The 14266-nt window shown below is 48.9% G+C and overlaps 1 protein-coding gene across 3 annotated transcripts in view; it reads left to right on the top strand.

Annotated features, from left to right (window-relative positions):
- The window catches only part of VDR (vitamin D receptor), a 77905-nt gene that overhangs the window by 17514 nt on the left and 46125 nt on the right, over positions 1-14266 (top strand). The window contains exons 2-3 of one of the 3 annotated variants that reach the window (XM_080660733.1): positions 2976-3056; positions 8099-8246. In XM_080660733.1, the coding sequence (XP_080516859.1) occupies positions 8101-8246 (146 nt within the window). In that variant the 5' untranslated portion in view covers positions 2976-3056; positions 8099-8100. Of the gene's footprint in view, positions 1-2975; positions 3057-7620; positions 7922-8098; positions 8247-14266 lie in introns of those variants that run through there. The other 2 variants (XM_080660734.1, XM_080660732.1) reach the window with 2 other exon arrangements.

The following is a 14266-nucleotide window of genomic DNA, read 5'->3' on the forward strand; positions in this document are numbered from 1 at the left end:
CTGGAAGGAAACATGTTATCTCTTCATTTCTTGCAAAGGTGAGGTCAGGCCTGGGGTCAGGTTCAGGCAGGTGTTTGATGTGGGATGCAGACCCTAGAGGAATGGAAGCCAGGGGCTTTCTGCAGGGCTGAGCTCCACCCCCTCTGCTTCACTAAGGCTCTGTGCTGGGGCTTTGGGTATTTCTAAAGCAGAGGCAGGATGGGGTTGCTGTGGGAACAGCCCCAGCAAAAGTAGTGGGACATTCTGTGTACTCAGAACATGAATTGGGGGTGGAAGTTATGATGTGGCAAAGGGGGCTGGTAGTAAGTAGTGTTTTTCCACTTGTCCTTTTTCTTACTGTGTCTTTGCCTCGCATTCCATGAACTTGGACCTGAGAGCTACACCTAAGATAATCTCTCTGACAAGGATCATCCAGTAGTGCACAGCTGTATGGGGAGGGGAGGCCAGTATGTGGAATGGTATTTTCCCAGATAAGAGGGGCTGGTTGGTGCTAGCCGGTTTTGTTCAGTGGATAGAGTGTCGTCCTATGGACCGAAGAGTCCCGGGTTTGATTCAGGTCAAGGTCTTATACCTCTGTTGTAGGCTCCTCTCTGGCCCGGGCCCTGGTCAGGGCACGTGCAGGAGGCAACCAATTAATGTTTTTCTCTCACATCAATATTTCTCTCTGTCTTTCCCTCTCTCTTCCACTCTCTCTAAAATCAATGGGAAAATATCCTCGAGTGAGGATTACAAAAAAGAAGAAAAGAAAAGAGTTGATTGGCAGAATGAAGCTCCTAACTCAGGCCTCCCATGCCCTGATTTTGGGATCCTTGGGAGGAAAAGACATTTTCCCCTCGTGGCTTGGGGATTATCCTTTCCATTGCTTCCTGACTCAGAAGTGAGAGGTGTCCAGGGCTTTGGCTTGGGGAAATGACAGATGTTTCCCTTGGGAAAGGCAACTGAGCAGAGACTCCAGGCTAAGATGCCTAGGTTCATATCTGAGCTCCAGAGACAGTCGAGTTCTCTGTGCCTCAGTTTCCCACTCCTGAAATCGGAGTTACGTAGTAAGTGGTGTTTTTCCACTTGTCCTTTTTCTTACCGTGTCTTTGCCTCACATTCCATGCACTTGGACCTGAGAGCTACACCTAAGATAATCTCTCTGACAAGGACCATCCAGTAGTGCACAGCTGTATGGGGAGGGGAGGCCGGTATGTGGAATGGTATTTTAAATAACAGTACCCACCTCGAGGTTGTTGTGAGGACTAAATGAGTGAGTGCATGTGAAGAACTTGGAGCAGGGCCTGGCGTGATAGTGTCTATGCTGATGCTTATCGCTGGGATGGGAGGAGCCAGCAGGAGGCAAGGGACGCACTCGAGCATGGCAGTCAGCCTGTCCTCGTGTGACCCCTGGCACCCCACTTGCCGGGCCATGGAACCCACCACAAGTCAGAGTTCTCTGGACTTTGGTGCTGCCATCTGTAGAAGGGGCTGCTGCTCACCTCACAGGATGTTAGGAGCTGACGTGAGATCATGCGTGCGAGCTTAGCAGGCTGGCACATAGTAGGTACTCCATACACTTTATTTTTTAAACTCAAGAGTGGTGTCTACCTGGATCTCATATCTGACTTCTGAGCATCTTAGAGGTGGAGGGCAGGAAAGCAGGGGTCCTTTCTGTTCCCACTGGGCTCTCACCTCAGCCTCTGGGAGCAAGCAGGGCATCTGAGGGTTGATAAGGCCAAGGGGTAGAATCCTGAAGTGCATGGTCAGCTGGGGCCTTGGGCAGTACAAGTAGAGGGAGCAAAAGAGAACTTAGCTTGGGGGTAAGTGACAACATGTCTGTCCCCACAGGTATGCCTCCTCCCACCCAAGGTCCTGGGCAGCGGGCCAGCCTAGCCCAGGTTACCTCAGTTCATGATTCACTGGCGTCTTCCCCGGATGTTCCATGGGGGCTGGCAGTGCCCGAGAGGGTGGCAAGTGGGCTCAGTGAGCTGGCAGCCTTAGGCCTGGACCCAGATCTTGGATGCCCCTCCCCTGTCTAGTTGGGCCACTAGGAGGCAGGGAGACCAAAGCTGGGGGTCTGAGCCTTCTCCATCTGGGAGGCTGTCACCAGGTTGCAGGGTCAGACACCTGCATATCTCTCTATCTCCCCAGCCACCTCCTGTTGGCATCAGTGAAGGGAGGGTGTGTGTGAGTGTGTGTGTGAGTGTGTGTGTGTGTGTGTGTGTGTGTGTGTGTGTGTGTGTGTCTACGGGTGGATAAGTGGGGCTGGGTGTGGGTGGAAGTGGGGAGGGTGAAATTCTGCCAGCCCCACCTTGGTGACCCACCATGCCACTAAAACCCATAGTCTGGGCAGCAGAGTCACCTTCAGCCCTCACTGAGGCCGGGGGAGTTGAGAAACTGTCTGGGGAAGAGCTAAAAGTGGCAGAAAACATCCTGTTTGCGAGTGCGCAGCTGGATTTAACCCTTGCAGCACTGTGCCGCCTACACTCAGTCTCCACGGACAAGAGATCCCAGACACCTGTCATTGAAGCCAGCCAGGCCCTGGGCTGGCCCCCAGCCTACGGCCCCCAGCTCCCCTCGCCTCCTCTGTGTCCTACATGGGGTGCCCTCCAGTCCACCCTGTGGCTCTACTTCTCCGAACACCCCTCACACCTGGGGTGAGGGCTATGGAGCAGGAGTGCCCCCTTATAAAGAAGCCCTCCTCCCCCTGACACCCTCTGTGCCAGGGAAGAACCTCCAGTCTGCACTGCCCTCGCTGCTCCTTGCTAATGCCTGCCCCAGGGAGGGCCGTGCTGCCTGGCTCCTGCCCCCTCAGCCCTGCTGGCTGTGACATGGCACGCCTGCTCAACAAGTCACTTCTGTCAGGTTTCAGTCCCTGACCTGGATTAATGTGCCTGGAAAGAGCCTCTGTCACCTGCTTGTTGGGCTCCTTAGAGGACTGGCTGTGAGGTCAGTGCTGAGCTGTAAATAAAATGTTCCCTCTCTTTTCCTTTCAGAGCCCTTTTGGTCAGAAGTGTCTGCAAGACTTCACAGAAGGGCACCCCTGGGCTCGCCTTACCTGCCCCCTGCTCCTCCAGGTGGGTGTTCTACCCTGACTTTCTGATTCCCGGGGCAGGATGGGCCATGGGAAGTGCTGGGCTTCGCACATGCGGGTTGGTCCTGTGTCAGCAGAATTGGAAGCAGCCCGCAGCTGAGGCCCAGAGACCTGCCAGAGTTGGGGCTCAGAGGGAGGGGCCTGCTGCATCCCAGGCTGGGACCCCGGGGACCATCCAGCATGGTGACGTCTCCTCTCCTGCTCACAGCTCCTCTTTCTCTCTCCTGCCCTCCAGTCTCTGCCTGTGTACTATTCATGGGACTGCCAGGCCCCTGGCCATAGATGCCTAGGCCTCTTTTCCACCTATGAACTCTGGTCCTTGACTCTGGCTTCCTGGCATCAGCAAATAACTCCATGCAGGGCTGCATTTTCTCTCAGCTCACCCGAAAATGGTGCTTTTCACAGGAAGCCTCTGGCTGCCGGGCCAAGCCCTCTGGCCTGCCTAACCCAGAGCCTCGCCAGGAGCCTTGCTGATGTCAAGTTCTCCCAGCCCTCTTGTATCGTAACATCTCCTAATGAGCCCATGAGAAGCCGAACATTTCTTACACGAATTTGACTAATGTTCCCCCACCCCCACATTTGACTTCTCTTTTCCACCAGATGTTCGGGCTCTTAGATGATGCAGACTCTGTGGCAACGTCATGATGACTGGGAGTTGCAACATCTCAGCCGATCTGGGGTTAAGCCACAGGCATCCTGGACAGTTTCTCCTATTGCCCTGCAGTGCTATTGGGCCTCTGGGATCCCTGCCCAAACGTTAGATGTGTGTGATACTCTAGTAGCCCAGGGAGTCAGCCTAGACTTGGGACGGATTATAGGGACACTGTTGACAGACCCACAGTCACTTTTTCTTTTATTTTTAAATTGTTTTAAATTTGTGAAATGTTTTATATATACAGGCAGGCATATAAAACATAAAATAGTGTTTTAATAATAAGATACCATATACTTACCACTCAAAGAAATAGATTGCAGCTACTACATTATGCCTCCACATGCCCTTTCCCATGCCCATCTCACCGCCTCAAAGGTTTCTGTTAATCATTGCATTATTATTTTTTTTAAATAGTTTATTGATTTTTAGAGAGAGAGGAAGGGAGAGGGAAACAGAAAAACATCAATGTGAGGACACAACATCCCCCCTAATGGGGATTGAGCCTGCAACCCGAGCATGTGCTCTGACCAGGAATCAAACCTGCAACCTCTTGGTGCACAGGATTACACTCAACAAAGTGAGCCACACCAGCCAGGGCTGCACTGTTCTTTTTTAAAGTGTTTCTCTCTCTCTCTCTCTCTCTCTCTCTCTCTCTCTCTCTCTCTCTCTCCATCCATTCCTCCCCCCTCAGTATATATAAACATTATAGTTGAACAAGTGTCAATCTAGCTGCAATAGGGAAAGGTAACATGTCACTATCATTACATTAAAGTTCCCAGGAAAAGCAGGGCTGAAGGAGAAAGTTAAGGGACTTACCACACCTGTCTGCGATCAGGGCTTGTCTGTGCCTTTGGGACTGACATTTCATATCTTTATCTGTCCCACTTCTTTTGCTTGGCTTGAAGCTCTTTGTGGAACTTTAAAAACATTAAGTATTCATTTTGTGCATTTTCTTTTATTATTTTTTTAATTTAATAAATCTTTATTGTTCAGATTATTACAATTGTTCCTCTTCCCCCCCCCACATAGCTCCGCTCCAACCGGTTCCCACCCCACCCTCTGCCCTTACCTCCCCCGTACTGCCCTCATCCATAGGTGTACGATTTTTGTCCAGTCTCTTCCCGCACCCCCCACACCCCTTTCCCCCCGAGAATTGTCAGTCCACTCCCTTTCTATGCCCCTGGTTCTATTATATTCACCAGTTTATTCTGTTCATCAGAGTTTTTTATTCACTTGATTTTTAGATTCACTTGTTGATAGATATGTATTTGTTGTTCATAATTTTTATCTTTACCTTTTTCTTCTTCTTCTTCCTCTTCTTAAAGAATACCCTTCAGCATTTCATATAACACTTGTTTGGTGGTGATGAACTCCTTTAGCTTTTTCTTATCTGTGAAGCTCTTTATCTGCCCTTCAATTCTGAATGATAGCTTTGCTGGGTAGAGTAATCTTGGTTGTAGGTTCTTGCTATTCATCACTTTGAATATTTCTTGCCACTCCCGTCTGGCCTGCATAGTTTCTGTTGAGAAATCAGCTGACAATCGTATGGGTATTCCCTTGTAGGTAACTAACTGTTTTTCTCTTGCTGCTTTTAATATTCTCTCTTTGTCTTTTGCTCTTGGCATTTTAATTATGATGTGTCTTGGTGTGGTCCTCTTTGGATTCCTTTTGTTTGGGGTTCTCTGCACTTCCTGGACTTGTAAGTCTATTTCTTTCACCAGGTGGGGGAAGTGTTCTGTCATTATTTCTTCAAATAGGTTTTCAGTATCTTGCTCTCTCTCTTCTTCTGGCACCCCCATAATTCGGATGTTGGTACGCTTGAGGTTGTCCCAGAGGCTCCTTACACTATCTTCATATTTTTGGATTCTTTTTGCTTTTTGCTTTTTGCTTTTCTGGTTGAGTGTTTTTTGCTTCTTTGTATTTCAAATCTTTGACTTGATTCTTGTGGTCCTCTAGTCTGCTGTTAGGTCTCTGTATAATATTTTTTATTTCAGTCAGTGTATGCTTAATTTCTAGTTGGTCCTTTTTCATATCCTCAAGGGTCTCACTAAATTTATCGGCCTTTCCTAGAAAATTCTTGAAAAACCTTATAACCGTGGTTTTGAACTCTATATCCAGTCATTTGCTTTCCTCCATTTCTTTCATTTGTGATCTGTTTCTTTGTCTCTGCATTTTGGCTGCTTCCCTAAGTTGATAGAGTGGCTTTGTGTGCTAGGTGTCCTATAGGGCCCAGTGGCTCAGCCTCTCCAGTTACCTGAGGTGGACACTCTTGGTGCACCCCTTTGTGGGCTGTGTGCACAGTCTTGTTGTAGTTAAGTTTTGATTGTTGTTGGTATCACTGGGAGGAATTGACCTCAAGGCCAGTTGGCTGTGAGGATCAGCTGTGTCTACGCTGTGAGAACTTCTGTGCTGGAGACACCCTTATGAGACAAGACCTGCAAAAGCCTCTGTGCTCAGCTTGAATGGGGCGGAGTGTCAGGGTGGAGCAGACAGCATTGGTTTCCCATCAGCCCTGCCCTAATAGGCCCCTGTGTCTCAGTGTCCCGTGGTAATCACTGCAAGCACCTCTGAGAGAAAGCCGCCCTCAAGTTCCGCCTGCTGCCAGACAGTCCAGTTTCTCCCCGAATGAGTCTGGGTCCCCAGAGTCTCGCCCGGAACTGGAGTTCAGTGCAGTCGGGAGCTTTTGTCTCCCTCCCGCTTGAGAAAGCCAGCTGCGCACTCAGTTGCCAGTCCTTTCCGTGCGCGCCTCCGGACCTCTGCCTCCTGCAGCTCCTCTGAGTCTCAGTGTGCTTTTCTCTTTTCTTCTAGTTGTAGAATTTCCACTCAGCCAGCCTTCCTGGGGTTCTGGATGATGTCCGTTTTGTCTTTTAGTTGTAGTTTTGAAATTGTTGTGTGAAGCAGCAGTTTAGGTGTTTACCTATGCCACCATCTTGGTTTCTCCTCCATTTTGTGCATTTTATAATCATAGTTGCTGGAGATACCTCAAGGTTTGGGCTTCTCTGGGCCTCATGTGTAAAGAGAGTGATAATAGCACTTCCCTCATTGGGGTGATATGAAGATGAAATGAAATAAAACTCTCATGGGCTTTGATGTGTCAAACCCTGGCCCAGGGAACATGTGCCTAGTCATGGAAAAGAAGCTCAGAGCCTTCAAGGGCCCCCCAGAATCTACCGCCCTCACCTCAGGATGAAAGGACATGGTACCATGGGTCGGAGGGAGAAGGGGGCTTATCCCCTTGTAACTGGCCTTCTCTCGTATTTTTCTTCTGACCTAAGGGACCCTCCTACTGTGGGGCCAAGGGGCCGCTTACACCTGTGATGACCCTTGCGAGGACTCAAATAAAATGGGAGGCAGCAGGGTCTGAACCCATTTTAGGGAGGCCCAAGGTACCCCAGAAGCAGCTCTGAGGCTGACAGTGTTCAGGATCAGAGGCAGCAGGTGGAGCCAAGGACCCAGGGTGCCTAATGGGAGAATTATGTTGGCTGTTTCCTGAAAAGGATTTCTCTGAACTATTATAGTTTGTTCCTTCTATCTCTAGATGAAATCCATCTCTAGATGATAATGCTTATTTATAAAAGCCATCTCTGAAAACAAAATCAGTTCTTTGTATATGACTCACATTACTCAGAAGGACATTGAAAAGAATGTGCTAAATTTATAATGGGGTGGTGGGGGGAGGGAAGAGGCTTGATTACCTTCGTACAGTACAGCAGGGGCACAAGGCCCGTGGGTCCTGAGCCAGATGGCTGTGAGGAACTGGGACAGGAGTGACAAGGGCCCAGATTTGGGTGTAAGTCCTTTATTCCCTCATCTTCAAGAACTGAGGGGATGAGAGGTCCTCTCTGCATGTGAGGTCTAAGGCTATTGATGGTCCTCTCCTTTTCTCCTGAAGGGGGCACTGTGCACTGGGCAACACAGAGGCCTCTGACCTGCTGCTGATGCCAGTGGAGCTGACGCCAGTGGTGCACATATGCTCATTCATATAGTCCTTCCTCTCAACCTTTGAAGTAACACTCCATTCTTCAGACGAGGACAGTGGGGCACAGAGAAGCTAATCACTTCACTCAGAGAAGCTCAGCTAGCAAGTGGCAGAGGCAGCCTTTACACCCAGGCTATGAGCAACTTCACCACAGCGTCACCCACAGATTTACTTCTTGGGAAAGGGAGCCCTGCTCCTGCTCGTGACCAGGAGGGTAAGCTGGGATGTGGAGAGTCATGTAGTGAGGGCACCAAAGAAATCCTGCTCAGGCCTCAGGGAGCTACCCAGCTCCAAAGAGCTCCCGGTAAATGGGGGCAGGGGGTGCCAAGGATCCCTGCTGGCCCTGGCACTGACCCTGGCTCTGGCCACAACCTGCCGGCTGTTATTGCAGGGATGGAGACGATGGCGGCCAGCACTTCCCTGCCTGACCCTGGCGACTTTGATCGGAATGTGCCTCGAATCTGTGGGGTGTGCGGAGACCGAGCCACAGGCTTTCACTTCAACGCTATGACCTGTGAAGGCTGCAAAGGCTTTTTCAGGTGAGTCCTCCCCAAGGGCAGGAAGAAGGAGAGGAAGCAAGATTTCCCATGAAGAAAACCCCTGCATTTTCATGTCTCCTTCCTTACCATGTCCATGGCACATGCCAGTTCTCACAGCCACTGGGAGCCACAGAGTCTTGGTAAGGGTATCTCCTCCCACTCTTCTCCTCACTCCATCTGTGTCCTCTGACCCGCCAAGAAAATGCCTTCTTGAGGTCACTGTGCAGGTCCCCATCTTTCCATTACCCCTTGACCCACAGCGCTCTGCACTAACCCATGTGTCTGTCCTTGCCAGTGAACTTCCTCCCCAGTTGACATTAACAGCTTTCTAATCCACGAGACAGGCATGTCCTTGGGGAAGCCCAAGACCTTGACCTCAGAGCTTGCCCTCCCATCCAAATCAAACTGTTTCTTGGCATGATGGAAACTGCACCCCTGGCCGGACCTCCATACCTGATCTGTGCCCTTATCTTCCTTCCCCTGTGGCTTGCTTGTCCTGGGTTGGAAAGCCAGCCTCAGAATGCCCAGGCAGTGTCAGCAGTGTCATGTTTGGCCAGCGCCAACTTCTCTACCAGCTGCCTCTTCTCCTTCTCTGTGAGCGCAGCATTACCAATGGGATCGGTATGGGGAAAGTACTGGTAAGGGAATGAAGGAGGTTCCCATCCAAAGCGAGGAAAGGAGAATGAGAACGTGATGAACTACGGTATGGAACTGGGAGCCATGAGGAATTGGCACTGGGCATATATTGGAGAGAGAGAAACCTGAAGAAGGTATCCAGAAAGGAGCTCTGTGCAGGAGTCTTGAGTGGGAGTAGGCAAAGGGAAGGGCAGGGCTGCAGCCACCAAAGGCGGAAAGAGCAAACCGAGTCCAAAACAAGGACACGGAGGTCAGCCTCGTTCTCTGAAATGCAGGGCTCTCGGCTTGGAGGACAGAATGAATCAGAGGCTCGGGACCTGTGTGGATCCCCACTGGCTCTGGGGCTCCTGGGCTCTCTATAAACACAGGCTTCAGGCTCACCTGCCCTCTGTCCCGGGAATCAGCAGGCCTGGAGTTTCATTGCCTTGAGTAATCGCTGGGCAGCGGGGTTTCTGTGGGTGCTAATTGCCTGTTTGGCCTGGCACGGGATGCCCGCTTGGCTTCCCAGCAGCCTGCTCCCCAGCTTGGGGAACCAGACCAGCAGCATCGCTGGCTCTGACTCTGTTGCCACGTCTCTCGTTCCTCTGGCCTGAAGCCTGCACTTCCTGCAGGGTCGGCCTTCCAGAGCTCAGGCTGAGGGTACCAGGAACCTTTCCTGCGAGGGCCTGGGGATGAGGAGCTGCTCCTGAGTGATCATGGGGGAGTCTGGGTGCACATTAGGGCCTGCTTCCTATCACGAAACCAGTCAGAAATGTGTGAGCTGTGTAGCTGGCCATGCCATTCGTTAACTGTATGTTCTTGCTCAAATCTCTTGACTTTTCTGTTACAGTTACTTCAACTAAACCACATGGTACATTAATATATAATCCCTCTACTATGTACAGTTAATCTGAGGATTAACAGGATTATATATAAAAGTGCTTTGAAAAAAACATAAAGTGCAAGATAAGTATATTATTTTTAGTGTCATGGGTCAACACTGATGTTCTTAGTAGAACCCCTCCCTAGTAAAATAAACAAAATTTTCTCCAGCCATCCACCCTCCTTTTGTGTTTTCTTTTACACATTCCCTCATCAGATTTTAATGAGCATCTATGATCCAGACATTGGAGCTACTAATATGGAGACTCTCACCTTAGGTCACATCTCACCAAAGGTCTACAACAGCTCTTGGGGCCGTTTGATTAATTATGGACCCCCACCAAGTCCCCTTTCTTCCCTGCCACCTACTACTGGGTTCAACTCCGGAAGATAGGACCCTTAGGTGGCTGCTGGTTGGATTATGGCATGTTGGAGGTCAGTTCCTCACTAGAGTAGCTTAAATTTCTGTGCATCTGTGCTTGCTGCCCTCCAACACACCTGTACGCTCTGAATCCTTGGGACAAGACTGGGTGAGGCATCTGGGTGGAGGGAGGATGGGTTCTCTCATGCCAAGGGCCAAGTGTAGGAGATGACAAAATGGACAAAGATGGTAGCCACCACTGACACTGGGATTAGGATTTCACAGACAAAAGTGACAAGGAATTGTCAAGCAACAATTTGAACTAGACAAACAGCATGCTGCCCATAATGCCAGGACTTGCAGGCAGGGGTTTTGGCCATGAGCCAGGAATATACTCTAAGGAATCTTGGAGAGAGGAGCTAAGGGTGGGATATGGTAGCATAGTGTGTCCACAGGCAACACAGCCACACTGTTGGTCTGTGGTGACATGGATGGCTCTAGGTCTGTTATCTTGTTACCTTGTCCTCAGTCTGCTTGTATCTTTACTGTCCCTGTCTTGATGACTGAGCCTGGCTGCACTATCTGAAGTGTCAACATCTCTGTTGGGGTTTGGTTTGAGTTTTGTTTGATAAACACACACACTCAGAATTGATCCTCATTATTTGTGAATTCTGTATTTGCAAATTTGCTCACCTGCTAAAATTTACTTGTAACCTCAAAATCAATACTTGCAGCAATTCTGTAGTCATTTATGGGCATGTGCAGAATGATAAAAAGTTCGAGTCTCCCAATGCACACATTCCCAGCTGAGAGCCATATTCTTCTGCCTTCTGTTCAGTTCTTGTGCTGAACAAGTGTCCTTTTTGCAGTCTACTTTGTGACAAGTGTTTTGCATATGTGTGCTTCGTGCTGGTGATTGCACTCTTTTAGATGGCCCCCAAGCCTGGTGTGAAGTGCCACCAAGTGTTCCCAAGTGCAAGGGAGCTGTGAAGTGCTTTACAACGAAAATACATGTTAGATAAGCTTTGTTCACACATGAGTTCAATGTTAACAAATCAACAGCATATCCTATATAATAAAGAGGTAATATGCAAATTGACCATCACTCCAACACACAAGATGGCCACCCCCATGTGGACACAAGATGGCAGCCACAAGATGGCTGGCAGGGGAGGGCAGTTGTGGGCAATCAGGCCAGCAGGGGAGGACAGTTGGGAGGGACCCAGGCCTGCAGGGGAGGACAGTTGGGGGGTACCCAGGCCTACAGGGGACAGCAGTTGGGGGGGACCAGGCCTGCAGGGGAGGACAGTTAGGAGTGACCAGGCCAGCAGGGAGGGCAGTTAGGGGCAATCAGGCCAGCAGGGAAGGGGAGTTGGGGGCAACCAGGCCGGCAGGGGAGGGCAGTTAGGCGTCGATCAGGCTGGCAGGGGAGTGGTTAGGGGGTGATCAGGCTGGCAGACAGAAGTGGTTAGGGGCAATCAGGCAGGCAGGCAGGCGAGCAGTTGGGAGCCAGCAGTCCTGGATTGTGAGAGGGCAGTCGGACATCCCTCAAGGGGTCCCAGATTGAAGAGGTGCAGGCTGGGCTGAGGGACACCCAGTGAATTTCATGCACTGGGCCTCTAGTATATTAAGTAAGGTATCTTTAAACAGAAAACACACACGAAACAAGGTTATGTATTGATCAGATAACGAAAACACAACGATTGGAGGCTCACAGGCTGACCCTGTATTTCCTCTGGAAGCGGTGGTTCAGTATTCCCTAATTCAGTGTTAGAGTTGACTTTATAGACTGTAACTACCTCGCAAAACAAGAATGGACTGGATTTACATAATTTATCCTTTTCTCTTTTCTTCTCCCCCTACTTCTCCTTTGCTTCATTCAAACCTACTTAGTATTCTGCCATTTTAGTTTAGTTCAGATAGTTGTTTGAGAATCCTTTGTCACTATGTCTGTGAAATCCTGATGCCAGTGTCAGTGGTGGGTACCATCTATGTCGAGCACTGCAAGCTTGGGAACACAAAGATAAGGCAACCAAGTCCTTCCTTCTCAAGGAGTTTACCCAACCCTTTCAAGCCAGTTCTCAAGGGAAGGGCATCACTTTAGTGCTGGGTCACTGGCTATTTTTCAAGCCCTGGGGACCAGTAATCCTGTTTGACCATTAGTATTTAATTGACTTCTAAGGTAGGCAAACTAAACTGCTCTAGGAGCTAGCTGTGGTCATCCCAGCAGGTCCAAAACTCATAATCAAGCTCCCAGGGGAAATACAGGGTCAGGTTCCTGTGAGGTTCTGATCACAACATTTCATCAATAGATCAATACATAACTTTGTTTTTTGTGTGTTTTCTGTTTAAAGGCACCTTATTTATTTTATTTTATTTTATTTTATTTTATTTTAATAAATCTTTATTGTTCAGATTATTACAATTGTTCCTCTTTTTTTCCCCCATAGCTCCCCTCCACCTGGTTCCCACCCCACCCTCTGCCCTTACCTCCCCCGTACTGTCCTCATCCATAGGTGTACGATTTTTGTCCAGTCTCTTCCCGCACCCCCCACACCCCTTTCCCCCTGAGAATTGTCAGTCCACTCCCTTTCTATGCCCCTGATTCTATTATATTCACCAGTTTATTCTGTTCATCAGAGTTTTTATTCACTTGATTTTTAGATTCACTTGTTGATAGACATGTATTTGTTGTTCATAATTTTTATCTTTACCTTTTTCTTCTTCTCCTTCCTCTTCTTAAAGAATACCCTTCAGCATTTCATATAACACTTGTTTGGTGGTGATGAACTCCTTTAGCTTTTTCTTATCTGTGAAGCTCTTTATCTGCCCTTCAATTCTGAATGATAGCTTTGCTGGGTAGAGTAATCTTGGTTGTAGGTTCTTGCTATTCATCACTTTGAATATTTCTTGCCACTCCCGTCTGGCCTGCATAGTTTCTGTTGAGAAATCAGCTGACAATTGTATGGGTGCTCCCTTGTAGGCAATTAACTGTTTTCCTCTTGCTGCTCTTAATATTCTCTCTTTGTCTTTTGCTCTTGGCATTTTAATTATGATGTGTCATGGTGTGGTCCTCTTTGGATTCCTTTTGTTTGGGGTTCTGTGCGCTTCCTGGACTTGTAAGTCTATTTCTTTCACCAGGTGGGGGACGTTTTTGGTCATTATTTCTTCAAATAGGTTTTCAGTATCTTGCTCTCTCTCTTCTTTTGGCACCCCCATAATTCGGATGTTGGTACGCTTGAGGTTGTCCCAGAGGCTCCTTACACTATCTTCAAATTTTTTGATTCTTTTTTCTTTTTGCTTTTCCAGTTGAGTGTTTTTTGCTTCTTTGTATTTCAAATCTTTGACTTGATTCTTGCGGTCCTCTAGCCTGCTGTTAGGTCTCTGTATAATATTTTTTATTTCAGTCAGTGTATGCTTAATTTCTAGTTGGTCCTTTTTCATATCCTCAAGGGTCTCGCTAAATTTATCGGCCTTTTCTAGAAAATTCTTGAAAAATCTTATAACCATGGTTTTGAACTCTATATCCAGTCATTTGCTTTCCTCCATTTCTTTCATTTGTGATCTTTCTTTGTCTCCACATTTTCGTTGCTTCCCTGAGTTGGTAGAGTAGCTTTGTGTGGTAGATGTCCTATATGGCCCAGTTGCTCAGCCTCTCCCAGTTACCTGAGATGGACACTTTTGGTGCACCCCTTTGTGGACTGTGTGCACAGCCTTGTTGTAGTTAAGTTTTGATTGTTGTTGGTATCACTGGGAGGAATTGACCTCATGGCCAGTTGGCTGTGAGGATCAGCTGTGTCTACCTTGGGAGAACTTCTGTGCTGGGGACACCCTTATGGGAGAAGACTTGCAAAAGCCTCTGTGCTCAGCTTGAATGGGGCGGAGTGTCAGGGTGGAGCAGACAGCCTTGGCTTCCCATCAGCCCAGCCCTGTGAGGTCCCTGGGTCTCAGTGTCCCTCGGTAATCACTGCAAGCACCTCTGAGAGAAAGCCGTACTCGAGTTTCGCCCGCTGCCAGACAGTCCAGTTTCTCCCCAAATGAGTATGGTTTCCCAGAAACTCGCCCGGAACTGGAGTTCAGCGCAGTCGGGAGCTTCCGTCTCTCTCCCGCTTTAGAAAGCCAGCTGTGGACTCAGCCGCCTGTGCAGTCAGCAGCCTGTCCT

This window comes from Plecotus auritus (assembly GCF_963455305.1).
Source record: "Plecotus auritus genome assembly, chromosome: 3".
Classification (NCBI taxonomy): domain Eukaryota; kingdom Metazoa; phylum Chordata; class Mammalia; order Chiroptera; family Vespertilionidae; genus Plecotus; species Plecotus auritus.